This window comes from Thamnophis sirtalis, unplaced genomic scaffold (assembly GCF_051295495.1).
Source record: "Thamnophis sirtalis isolate CommonGarterSnake01/CBP01778 unplaced genomic scaffold, rThaSir2_p1.2 scaffold_13, whole genome shotgun sequence".
NCBI lineage: Eukaryota > Metazoa > Chordata > Lepidosauria > Squamata > Natricidae > Thamnophis > Thamnophis sirtalis.
In genome coordinates this window covers 54,632,977-54,646,175 of record NW_028261393.1, presented here as the reverse complement: position 1 = coordinate 54,646,175, position 13,199 = coordinate 54,632,977, and the positions used below count along the sequence as shown (strand labels likewise).

The 13,199-nt window shown below is 47.8% G+C and overlaps 1 protein-coding gene across 1 annotated transcript; it reads right to left on the bottom strand.

The window, feature by feature from the left end:
• Positions 1-196: 196 nt before the first annotated feature.
• Positions 197-12,559, bottom strand: LOC148043199 (zinc finger protein RFP-like). The gene is made up of 7 exons (XM_087727775.1): positions 12,143-12,559; positions 9,390-9,485; positions 7,534-7,752; positions 5,864-5,886; positions 3,551-3,666; positions 1,678-1,710; positions 197-690 (listed from the first exon to the last, which is right to left on the bottom strand). Exons 1-7 carry the CDS (start codon positions 12,557-12,559, stop codon positions 197-199), a joined length of 1,398 nt encoding a protein of 465 aa, XP_087583901.1.
• Positions 12,560-13,199: the final 640 nt, after the last annotated feature.

Below are 13,199 nucleotides of genomic sequence, written 5' to 3'. Positions count from 1 at the left end.
AGAAGGCACCGCCAACCTCCAAGATTAAAAACTTCACCTTTATTAATTGCATTTTAAAAATTGTGCCCCCCCCTTCAAGCAGTCAGAGGGAGACCCTCTTCTCTCTGCCAAGTCTCCCCCTCCCCCCGGCCCCAGTGTTAGAAACCAGAAACGCCCTGGCCCCTCGGAGAAGGGGACCGTCGCTGCCAGGTGGCACTCAGGGCAAGACGCGCATTTGGGAGTCGGGATCCTCCAACTTGAAGAAGGGGAAGATCCTCTCGCCCAGGAACATGGCGTAGGAGAGCAGCAGCACCGGCTCCCGGGTCGCCACGTCGAAGAAGTTGACGATGCCGCCCTCATAGTCCAGGTAGAGGCGGAAGCGGTAGGTGCAGGCCTTGGGCTCGGCCGGGGGCAGGTGCTCGGGCAGCAGCGCCCAGGTGCCTTCCTCCGCGGAGAAGGCCACCGGCCCCTTCCTGCACACCGAGTCCTTCATCAGCCCGAAGGCCCAGCCCTGGCCGCTGGAGGTCACCTCCACCTGCCAGCAGTGCCGCCCCGTCGTAAACCACTGTTCCGCCAGGATGCAGGGCGTGGTGTCGAAGGCCTTGCGGCCGGGGAGCAGCCCGCTGGGGGTGGCGTCATGGGTGATGATCTTCTTGGAGGCGGACAGCAGCAGGTGGGGATGAGCAGTAAGCCGATCCATGGTCACATTTGCTTCAGGAGGAGGAGAAGGGACACAGAGGTCAGGAAGGTGGAGGGGGGGGGGAATTGACCTCCCCACACCACCACCAAGGGAGCTAAATCCCAACCCTTCCAGCTTTGCTGGGGCTGCTGGGAGTTGTAGTCCAGGTAATCCCTGGAGAGGCATTGGCTTTCGTCCTGCAAGACAGGCTAAGATCAGCAAACTGCGGCTCTGGAGCCGCATGTGGCTCTTTCCTCCCTCTGCAGTGGCTCCGTCACCGGTCGGTGCCACAATTTTCAGAGGAGCTTCCGGTGGGGTGGGGTGGGGAGAGAAGCACAGTGTGCCAGGAGAAGACTCTATGGCAGGGGGAGGGTTTTCCTGTTGTCTTTCAAACTTTTTAGTACTTTTTAAATTGTCTTTTATGTAAGCCGCCCGGAGTCCTTCGGGATTGGGCGGCATATAAGTTTATTAAACTTAACTTAACGTCTCCACAATTGATAGGGGTTTCGGTTATGACAGGTAGAGGAAAAAGTACAACGAGCTAGGATGAGACTCTATGGTGGGGGAACTGAACTTCCGGTCAGCTAGGAGGAGACTCTATGGTGGGGGAACTGAACTTCCGGTCAGCTAGGAGGAGGACTCTATGGTGGGGGAACTGAACTTCCGGTCAGCTCCGGGATTGAACGGGGGGCTTCCGGTTAGGACCTTTGTGGCTCCCGGTGTTTTCTTTTCTGCGGGAAACGGATCCAAATGGCTCCTTGAGTGTTTAAGTTTGCCAACACCTGGGCTAGGAAGTCTTGGCCCATGTGGGGCAACCCTTATTCCCATCCGGAAGCCAGAAGGGCATGGCAGGAGGAAGGAGCCCTCCCCTTCTACACCTGGGGTGGGGTGGGGGCTGCTTAAATCCAGGGGGTCTTAAAGTTGACAATCAGGAGACCTGTTTGTCAAACAGAAGCACTTAAATAAAATGACGGACGTCCGGTCCGCTTTCCCCACCCTCAACCCTTCAAAGAACCTACCTCTTGCCCACTCGCACACCAGCGGAAGGGACTCTGGAGAGACAGAGAAGAGAAACAGAAAGATGGTATTTTTTTGGGGGGGGGGGAGGTAAGAAATGCAGCGACCTGTCGTTTCTGTTAGTTAGTATGGAGAGGAAAAAACGCTCCTTGGACAGCAGTTTGCACTCAGGCCTACTATCAGCTAATCATCTGGGGAGGGGTGGGGGTCCTACCCAGAAATTCCCCCCTTTTGCTTTGCATTTTTTTTTTGCATATCTCAAAGGCAACCCCCCTCCCAGTGGTGGGTTCCAAAAAATTTGCGAACCTACTCTGTGGGTGTGGCCTCCTTTGTGGGAGTGGCTTGCCTGCCATGTGATCTGGTGGAAGTGGCTTGCCAGCCATGTGTTTTCTTTCTTTCTTTTCTTTCTTTCTTTCTTTCTTTCTTTCTTTCTTTCTTTCTTTCTTTCTTTCTTTCTTTCTCTCTCTCTTTCCTTCCTTTTGTCTCTCTGTCCCTTTTTCCTTTTTTTCTTTCAGCTGTCTCTCATTTTCTTTTTTTCTTTTTTTCTTTCTTCCTTTCTCTCTCTCTGTGTGTGTGTGTGTGTGTGTGTTGGGTTTCAAAAAATTTTTGAACCTATTCTGTGGGTGTGGCCTCCTTTGTGGGAGTGGCTTGCTCCCATGTGACCTGATGGGAGTGGCTTGCCAGCCATGTGTTTTCTTTCTTTCTTTCTTTCTTTCTTTCTTTCTTTCTTTCTTTCTTTCTTTCTTTCTTTCTTTCTTTCCCTCTCTCTCTCCCTCTCTCTCTCCTTCCTTCCTTTTGTCTCTCTGTCCCTTTTTCCCTTTTTTCTTTCAGCTGTCTCTCACACTTTTTCTTTTTTTTCTTTTTCTTTCTTTCTTCCTTTCTTTATCTTTTTCTCTCTGTGTGAGTCTGTGTGTGTGAGTCAGTGTGTGTGTGTGTGTGTGTGTGTGTGTGTGGTGGGTTTCAAAAAATGTTCGAACCTACTCTGTGGGTGTGGCCTCCTTTGTGGGAGTGGCTTGCCAGCCATGTGACCGGATGTGGGTGGTTTGCCTGCTATGTGTTTTCTTTCTCTCCCTCTCTCTCTTTCTTTCCTTTTGTCTCTCTGTCCCTTTTTCCTTTTTTCTTTCATCTCTCTCTCACTTTTTTCTTTTTTTCTTTTTTTATTTCTTTCTTTCTTCTCTTTCTTTCTCTTTCTCTTTTTCTCTCTGTGTGAATCTGTCTGTCTGTCTGTCTGACTGTGTGTGTGTGTGTGTGTGTGTGTGTGTGTGTGTGTCAGTGGTGGGTTTCAAACATTTTTGGAACCTCTTCTGTAGATATCGCCTGCTTTCTGGTGGGACCTCTTCTAACTGGTTCGGTAGATTTGACGAACCGCTTCTACCGAACTGGTGCGAACTGGTAGGAACCCACCTCTGCCCCCCTCCCCTCTGCCGGGCCTGGCCAAGGGTTGTCATTCTTTGGACTCTGACAAGAGTGGTCATCTTCACACATACACAAAACACCCTCAATGTCTCTGGTTCGGTTCGTCTTAGCCCGTTTTTGCCACAATCCAAGCAATCGCGGCCGACTCAACAGATTAAAAAGTGAGCCAAACCCTTGGATGGGCTCCCTCTCAATCATGTGTGACAAACGTACTTGCTCGAGGGGCTTGTGAGACCCCCAGCAGGAGGGTAGCTTTCCCAGCCTTGCCCAATAAATGCTGGGGGGGCGCAGCAAAGCACCCCGGGGTGCGGGGAGCTCTTTTGCCCAGTGTTAGAAGCCTGCACTTAAATAAACCTTACTGTCCCTTTCACGCCTTCCCTCCAATTCCCTGGATTTTGCTTAGCAGGATTTTCTCCGTCCTCCCGGCTTCCAAAACTGCCCCAAGGAGCAAATCCTTACCTTTGCACCTCTTCAACGTATTGTGCACAAAGAGACCCCGGAGGGAGAAATCCCACATTTGCTCCGTGAACTCAGGGAAGTGTTCTTTGGGAGACTCAGCCAGAAGTTCTTTGCACCTAGAGACACCCAGCAAGGAAAGGATTATCTGCCTGCCAGAGTGGGCAGGAAACCCACTCTGGCAAGAACAGTAGGTGGATTGTTCCCTTGCACACCACAAGTGTGCAAGGGGATAAATCACTCAGTTTTTTTTAATTTTTTAAAAAAATACACAATTGAAATTATTTTGTAGACAAGAGTGCTGTCCGGTTTCCCCCCTTTTAACGTTTTCACGTACACATAATTCATTTTACATTGCATTTCCATTTCCAATTTTATCCCTATTATTTTCTTCTCATATTTTCCAACTTTTAATTTTTATTTCATACATAAACAGTGTCGTGTTTCCCCCTTTAAAAATGATTCAAATGTATCGTTTCCTTTCCATCTCTTTTCTATAAGTAAACATCTGTCTTCAATTTTTTTTTAATATAGTGAGCATTTTACTTAACTAATTTACTCCATTCAAAATAATAGTATAGTTCACTCTCGTCTTAATTAGGTACGTGCCCTTACAAGGGGGTATTTGCAAATCATAAATCTTTTTTGGGCAGTAGAACAAAGGAAGAAATAAATAATGTGCCCCAAGAATACTCAGATTTGGGAAGGAGCCCAGCTTTAAGAGAAGAACCGGAAAAAAAGAGCTGGTAGATTCTCATACATTGCATGAAATCATATTATTTTGTTTGCATTGAGGATAGGGAGATGTATGAATTAACTATCATTCACAACCCCCCTGTGGCTGAATTCAGACGATGAAGCAGACATGAACCCTTAGGCAACAAAACTAAATTAAAGTAAAACCCCTTCTATCATATATGCTCAATCTGCCCGGAAACTCAAAAGAATTGGATTAAAATTTGGAAATGGATATAACAAATTACAGAGGAACAAATAGAATATAAACCAGAACTTTTTAACAATAGCAATAGCAGTTAGACTTATATACCGCTTCATAGGGCTTTCAGCCCTCTCTAAGCGGTTTACAGAGTCAGCATATTGCCCCCAACAACAATCCGGGTCCTCATTTTACCCACCTCAGAAGGATGGAAGGCTGAGTCAACCTTTGAGCCGGTGAGATTTGAACAGCCGAACTGCAGAACTGCAGTCAGCTGAAGTAGCCTGCAGTGCTGCATTTAACCACAGCACCCCCTCGGCTCTCTCAAGAGAGAGAGCTGGGAATAACCAAGGGGAAATATAGAAAGAACATTAAATATATATTAATACACTTGGTGACTACAGCCAGAATAACGTTTGCCCAATGTTGGAAACAGAGTAATATCCCCCAAGATGAATTAGTGATTCAGAAAATTCTAGATTGCGCAGAAATGGATAAATTAACATTAAGATTAAAGGACAAAGAAGAGTCTGAATATTATGAAATTCGGGATAATTGGTATAAATGGTTGTATAACAGAAATAAAAGTTCATTTAGCCGAGGTGGCACAGTGGTTAGGGTGCAGTACTGCAGGCCACTTCAGCTGACTGTTAGCTGCAGTTCAGCAGTTCTAATCTCACCGGCTCAAGGTTGACTCAGCCTTCCATCCTTCCAAGGTGGGTAAAATGAGGACCCGGATTGTTGTTGGGGGCAATATGCTGACTCTGTAAACTGCTTAGAGAGGGCTGAAAGCCCTATGAAGCGGTATATAAGTCTAACTGCTATTGCTAACTGCTATTGCTAAGAAGCAATAGAGAAATGTATAGAAGCATAAATGAACATACATAAATATAGAAGCGATATAAGATCGATATATATAGGTATGATGACACAACAGTGTTAATGTGATGGTGAATACTTGTTATAGACTGAAAAAACGCCCCAATAAAAATCGATTTAAAAAAAAGTAAAGCCACTTAACCTAAACCTGGTTAGGCCAATAAGCCAACTGCCTTGTTACTACCCATGGTGGCCCAATATAACAATAACTGCAGCCTTGCCCTTCATGTCCATCACAAAACCTAATTTGTTATTGATTTCACATACAAACCAGTTTAAGAAGCGAGGCTCCTGAGCTCCAGGAGGAAATAAACTCCAATCAGGGGAATAGCCATCATTTAACAATTACTGGATGCTGCTACTACCCACATCCTTTGAATGCCTTTTGGTCCAGCTGAAGGAGCTCACCTCCTCATATTTAACTTTTGTGCATAGCACAGCAGCCTAAGAGGGCAATGAATGAAGGAAGCTGTGCGGGGAGGGGGGGGGAATTTACGTACCTGGCTATCACCTCTTTGAAATCCTGGAAGGAAAGATAGGGAAAGTCACCGTCTGTAAAACAGGCTTTCATCACCTGGGCAAGCAGCCCAATTCTCCCTTTTGATCAAGCAGGGCTACCATCCAACCTTGGCCACTTGAAGACCTGTGGACTTTGGCTCCCAGAATTCCCCCCCCCCCCCCGGCGTGGCTGCTCAGGAATCCTGGGAGGCCACAAGACTTCAAGATGGGCCACCTTGCACTGAAGGGCTCGGAATCCTTTTTTTTGCCAAGGTTTTCAGATCCGCTGGGCTTGGAATGGAATTCTCGCCCCATACAGAGCAGAGGTGGGTTCCTACCAGTTCGCACCAGTTCGGTAGAACCGGTTCGTCAAATCTACCGAAACTGGTTAGAAGAGTTTCCACCAGGAAGCAGGCCACACCTACAGAAGAGGTTCCAAAAATTTTTGAAACCCACCCACTGACACACACACACACACACACACATAAAAACAGACAGACTCACAGAGAGAGAAAGAGAAAGGAAGGAAGGAAGGAAGGAAGGAAGGAAGGAAGGAAGGAAGGAAGAAAGAAAGAAAGAAAGAAAGAAAGAAGAAAAAGTGAGAGAGAGATGAAAGAAAAAAAGGAAAAAGGGACAGAGACAAAAAGAAGGGGGGAGAGAGAGAGAGACAGAGAGAGACAGAGAGAGACAGAGAGAACACATGGCTGGCAAGCCACGCCCACAAAGGAGGCCACACCCACAGAGTAGGTTCGAAAATTTTTTGAAACCCACCACTGATACAGAGGAGCAAAATTAGTCCACATAAATCTGGAGGGCAGGCCTGGCTCTGCCCCCCCCCACTCCCACCCAGGCGGGGGGTGGTCATCCCTGGACCTCATTCATTTGGAACGCAGAAAGGTGGCCCTCTTTCTATGGCATTTAAGGTGAGCATCTTCCTAGGTGAAGTTTCTAATGCAGAGGTGGTTTATGTGATGCAGTGAGAGGCAGGAACAGCCCCCCCTCCATCCCCCCCCCTCCAAGGAAAAGCCATCATCAAACTACGGATATGGCCCCACCCAATGCAAAGTATCCTCCCCTCCCCAGTGGTGGGATGAAAAGCAGCTGCCAGCTTGTAAAGAAATGCTTTAAAAGTCATTAAAAGTCTTTACAGGTCTTTCAAAGTCTTTAAGACTTTTAATGACTTTTAATGACTTTTAAAGAATCACATGGCTGTGAAAAACATCGGAAAGGCTGTTTTTAATGACTCTTAAAAACTTGTAAAGAAGTGCTTTAAAGGTCTTTAAAAGTCATTAAAAGTCTCTACAAGTCTTTCAAAGTCTTTTAAAAAGACTTTGAAAGACTTTTAATGGATCACACGGCTGTGAAAAACATTGGAAAGGGCTGTTTTTAATGACTCTTAAAAAACTTTTAAAGGCTTTTCATGACTTTTGCTTAGTGCAACCATCATCAAACTACGGAATGCAAAGTATCCCCCCCCCCCCCCCCCGGCAGTGGCGGGATGAAAAGCAACTGCCAGCTTGTAAAGAAGTGCTTTAAAAGTCATGAAAAGTCTCTACAGGTCTTTCAAAGTCTTTTAAAAAGACTTTTAAAGACTTTTAATGGATCACACGGCTGCGAAAAACTTCTGAAAGGCTGTTTGGAGCCGCTTCCTGGAGACTCCGGCCCAGCCTACCTTCAGGAATTCATAAGCTGGTTGGTTGAACTTCTTCTCCAGCTCCTTTATGAAGGTCCGGACTTTGTTGTGCTCCCTGGATAGTTTGCCCAACTCTTCCTCGATCTGATCATTGATGGACTTAGCTGCCTTCATCTGGTCCTGATGCAGCTTGGTCATCATCTCGTACATCTCCTTATATCCCGAGCTATAGTTCTGATTGTCACGGTCCGTAAGTTTCTTAAAAAACAAACAAAAGCAAATTTTTATATACCGCTTCATAGGGCTTTCAGCCCTCTCTAAGCGGTTTACAGAGTCAGCATATCGCCCCCAACAACAATCCGGGTCCTCATTTTACCCACCTCGGAAGGATGGAAGGCTGAGTCAACCCTGAGACGGTGAGATTTGAACCGCTGAACTGCTGATCTAGCAGTCAGCTGAAGTGGCCTGCAGTACTGCACTCTACCCACTGCGCCACCTCGGCTCTCTAACACCAAACCATCTTAAATACAATAGCAGAGTTGGAAGGGATCTGAACCAAGGTGGCGCAGTGGTTAAATGCAGCACTGCAGGCTACTTCAGGCTGACTGCAGTTCAGCAGTTCAGCTGTTCAAATCCCACCAGGCTCAAGGTTGACTCAGCCTTCCATCCTTCCGAGGTGGGTAAAATGAGGACCCAGATTGTTGTTGGGGGCAATATGCTGACTCTGTAAACCGCTTAGAGAGGGCTGAAAGCCCTATGAAGCGGTATATAAGTCTAACAATTGCAATTGCTTAGAGGTCTTCTAGTCCAACCCCCTGCCTAGGCTGGAAATCCTACGCCGTTTCAGATCAATGGCTATCCAACATCTTCTTAAAGACTTCCAGTGTTGGGGCATTCACAACTTCTGGAGGCAACTTCTGTTCCACTGATTAATGGTTCTCACTGTCAGGAAATTCCTCCTCAGTTCTAAGTTGCTTCTCTCCTTGATTAGTTTCCACCCATTGCTTCTTGTTCTACTCTCAGGTGCCTTGGAGGATAGTTTGACTCCCTCTTCTTTGTGGCAGCCCCTGAGATATTGGAAGACTGCTATCCTGTCTCCCCTGGTCCTTCTTTTCATTAAACTACACATTCCCAGTTCTTTATATGTTTTAGCCTCCAGTCCCCTAATTATCTTGTTGCTCTTCTCTGCACTCTTTAGAATAGCATAGCATAGAATAGAATAACAGAGTTGGAAGGGACATTGGAGGTCTTCTAGCCCAACCCCCTGCCTAGGCAGGAAACCCTACACCGTTTCAGATCAATGGCTATCCAACATCTCCTTAAAAACTTCCAGTGTTGGGGCATTCATAACTTCTGGAGGCAACGTTGTTCCACTGATTAAATCTTCTAACTGCCAGGAAATTTATCCTCAGTTCTAAGTTGCTTCTCTCCTTGATGAGTTTCCACCCATTGCTTCTTGTTCTGCCCTCAGGTGCCTTGGAGGATAGTTTGACTGCCTCTTCTTTGGGGCAACCCCTGAGATATTGGAAGACTGCTATCGTGTCTCCCCTGGTCCTTCTTCTCATTAAACTAGACATACCCAGTTCCTGCAACTGTTCTTCATATGTTTTAGTCTCCAGTCCCCTCATCCTCTTTGTTGCTCTTCTCTGCACTCTTTCCAGAGTCTCCACATCTTTTTTACACCGTGGCGACCAAAACTGAGTGCAGGATTCCAAGTTACCAAGGCATTATAAAGTGGTATTAACACTTCGCGTGATCTTGATTCTACCCCTCTTAAGGAAGGGGACACACACACACACACACACACACACACAGACACACACAGACACACACACACACACCCCGAAAGAGCAGCCCTGCCTCCTCCCCAGAGAGAAGCCGAGCCAGGTCCTTACCTTCAGATTTCCTTTTTCCGTTTGCGCGTTTGAATAGCAGTCTCGAAGATGAGCCTTCTGAACTTTCAGAACGTCCAGATAGACGCGGACTTCGTTCTGGAAGAAAGAAGCCATGACTTCAGCTGCAGACCAGGTGCTGCCTTTGATCTGGGAGGGACGCAGAAATCCAAGACCCCTTCCCAGACCTGACGGGGTTTTTTGGGGGGGGGGGGTTTAATGGCCATGGCAAAGCTACGGCCAGGCCAAAGAGAGGGTTGGTTGCAACCTTGAATTCCAGTCTCGAGACAAACGACCTCCTCAGTTAACGCCTGCACACATGATTGCAAGGAACTTCTACGCGGGGCAAAGTTGTAGTATATATCTTCACACACACCCCAGTAAAGGTGCTGGGCTTGTTGGCTGCTGCCCTCCGAGCAAACTGAAACAGGAGCACAGAATATCCCAAAGCAGGGCAGGGGGTCTCCAACGCTGGCAACTTTAAGCCTGGCGGACTTCAACTCCCAGAATTCCCCAGCCAGCAAAGCGGGGTTTTTTTTTTGCAGAAGGCTAATCCTACCTTTGTTATGTAAAGTAGACTAGCTCAGCCGGGGGGCCCTGCTCCTTTACCCCAGCTGGCTGGGGTATTCTGGGAGTTGAAGCCCGCCAGGGTTAAAGTTGCCAAGCTTGCATAGGAAGTTGGCGCCTACCCCTCTCCTAGAAAAAAAAAATGAAATCTCCCGGCAAATATTGAAAAGGCAGAAAAATATTTCCCTGGATAAGAAATGGAGAAACGTGTTTTCTAGGCAGGGAACAGACTCACTCTTAATAGCCCCCACCTTTGTCAATGGGCCATTAAAGGGGGGGCGTGTGTGTGTGTGTGCGCGCGCGTGTGTGCTGAGCCAGTCTAGTTTACATAACAAAGGTAGGATTAGCCTTCCACAAACCCTCCCCCCCCCCCGCTTTGCTGGCTGGGGAATTCTGGGAGTTGAAGTCCGCCAAGCTTAAAGTTGCCAAGGTTGGAGACCCCGTGCTCTGCTTTGCGATATTCTGTGGTCCTGTTTCAGTTTGCTCGGAGGGCAGCAGCCAACAAGCCCAGCAACTTCACTGGTGTGTGTGTGTGTGTGTGTGTGTGTGTGTGTGTGTGTGTGTGTGTGTGTGTGTGTGTGAAGACATATACTACATATACTTAGATTCCCATCCTGATTTCAACTGTCTATTAAATAACAGTAAAGCTGGTTTGACTGTGAAGTATAAGGTTAGGATATTAACAGTGCTTCTCATCCTGTACTATATTTGCATGTCCAACACACATTGGGTTGCTTAAATCATAGCTTGTTAATTAAGCCAGGATCAAGTCAGAAAACTTGCGTATGAGCAAATTAATCATGGTTTCTTTATTGAAATCTCTATATCTTCTGTCAGTGTGAAAAACAAATGTCTGGGACCAGTGGTGGGTTTCAAAAATTTTTCGAACCTACTCTGTGGGTGTGGCCTCCTTTGTGGGAGTGGCTTGCCAGCCATGTGACCTGGTGGGAGTGGCTTGCCGGCCATGTGTTTTCTTTCTTTCTTTCACTCTCTCTCTTTCCTTCCTTTTGTCTCTCTGTCCCTTTTTCCTTTTTTTTCTTTCATCTCTCTCACTTTTTCTTTCTTTTTTCTTTTTTTCTTTCTTCCTTTCTTTCTCTTTCTCTGTGTGAGTCTGTGTGTGTGTGTGTGTGTGTGTGTGTGGTTGGTTTCAAAAAAATTTGGAACCTCTTCTGTGGGTGTGGCTTGTTTTCTGGTGGAACCTCTTCTAACCGGTTTGGTAGCTTTGACGAACCGGTTCTACCGAACTGGTGCGAACTGGTAGGAACCCACCTCTGTCTGGGACACATCAGCAAGCTACCAATAAGCCAGGATCCTAGGGTCACTAGTTGCCTCTGGCAACTCAACCAAGGTTGGTCTTCAAAAGATACACAACCTACAACTAAGACACCCTCCCCCCACCCCTCCGGGAGCCTGATAACCAACCAGAATACATTTCTTACACAGGAACAAGAAATAGGGGAGGGGGCCGAACAGAGAGTATAAAAAACCTCACCAAGCCCCCTTCCCCCCTTTTCTCTTCTTCACCCAACATCTGGAAGCATGGACCACCTTTTTCCCCCCAGGACCTCAAGCCACCTGGTCCTATCCATCATTAAGCCATCTTCCCAAGCAGCCTCCATGTTTCCAGTGTCCTTTCCCCCCCACTTGGAGCTGAACCCAGAAGGACGTTTCTTCCAATAGTTGGAAACCCCCGTCCCAAGGCATAACGGGAGCCTGATAACCAATCAGAATACATTTCTTACACAGGAACAAGAAACAGGGGAGGGGGCCAAACAGAGAGTATAAAAAACCTCAGCAAGCCCCCTTTCCCCCTTTTCTTCACCCAACATCTGGAAGCATGGGGCCACCTTTTTTCCCCCAGGACCTCAAGCCACCTGGTCCTATCCATCATTAAGCCATCTTCCCAAGCAGCCTCTATGTTTCCAGTGTCTTTTCCCCCCACCTGGAGTTGAACCCAGAAGGACGTTTCTTCCAATAGTTGGAAACCCTTGTCCCAAGGCATAACATAGTTTGTTGCCTTAAAGGGGGTCCCTGAACTCAACCCACATGGCTTCTGAACCTCACCAGGGTTCAAGCAAACCTCCTCTTAATCTAACATTTCTGCTGGTGTAACTGGTCAGCCTCCCTAACCACCAAAGTCCACCACGGGTGGGAAGCAGCTGGGAAAGAGAAACTGAGGGCGGTTCTACCTTGGCCTCTTGGGCTGCCCCTTCCAGGGAAGCCAGGACGTGGTTCGTGTGCTCCTGGGACTCCTGGCACTCGGTGCAGAGGGCCGCCTGGTCGTCCTGGCAGAAGATGACCAGCGGCTGCTTATGGGCCTCGCACAATCCTCGGTTGGGCCTCTCCAGCACTCCCTTGTCCTGGAGCTTTCGGATCAGCCAAGCCACGTTGCCCAGTTGCCTGTTGGCCGTCAGGGTCACGTCATCGAAGTGCTGATGGCACTGGGGGCAAAGCACGCCGCTCAGAGCCCCTCCCCAGTGCCTCTGGATGCAGGCGTGGCAGAAGTTGTGGCCGCAGCTTAAAGTCACTGGGTCGTGGAGGACCTTCATGCATAAAGTACAGGTAACCGCGTCGGGAAGGTATTCGGACATCTTTCCCGTATCCATTGTGCCTTCGCCAAAAATGCCCCGTTTCTCAAAAATAGGCCAGGCTGCTTCCTTATAACTCCCCCACCCCAATAAATGAGAGCCTTTGGGGATTTCCTCTCTGCCAATGAGCTGCCTAATTATTTGGCTAAGCCCCTCCTGGGTCTCTGTAGGACTGGTCCTGCAGGGAGAAGAATCGCCCTGCAGCCTTCGGCTTCTGTCCCTCTGGGGGTGGGGTGGGGTGGTGTTGAATTTTCACCAGCCCCACTTTTATTGCAGGTTGGAGCCAGGCAAGGGGAAAACCATTCATTTCAGCCTCCTGGGCTTTTCCTGACAAAGGTCCCCTCTGGATTTCTGCAACTGAGTCTCAAAAGCCTTTTTTTTGAGTTCTTGTGTTTGGAGCGGGCCCTTTTGGGGGGTCCTTTAAGAGCAGCAAAGAGGCAGGTAAAGGGCCCTGGCTTGGAGGGAAGCTAGAAGAACAGCTCACCTGCTTTAGATATTGGACCACCTGCTCCTAAAGGTAGAGAGATTTGCAAAGAGGGGAGCTGGAGACCAGAGTCTTCCACCCTTCATCATTAGCCCTACAGAATTTCTCAGCTATTATGGCCACCAGATTTGGGTCTCAATTCAACCAGGAGGAAGCCAAGGAAAGCTTCTGGTG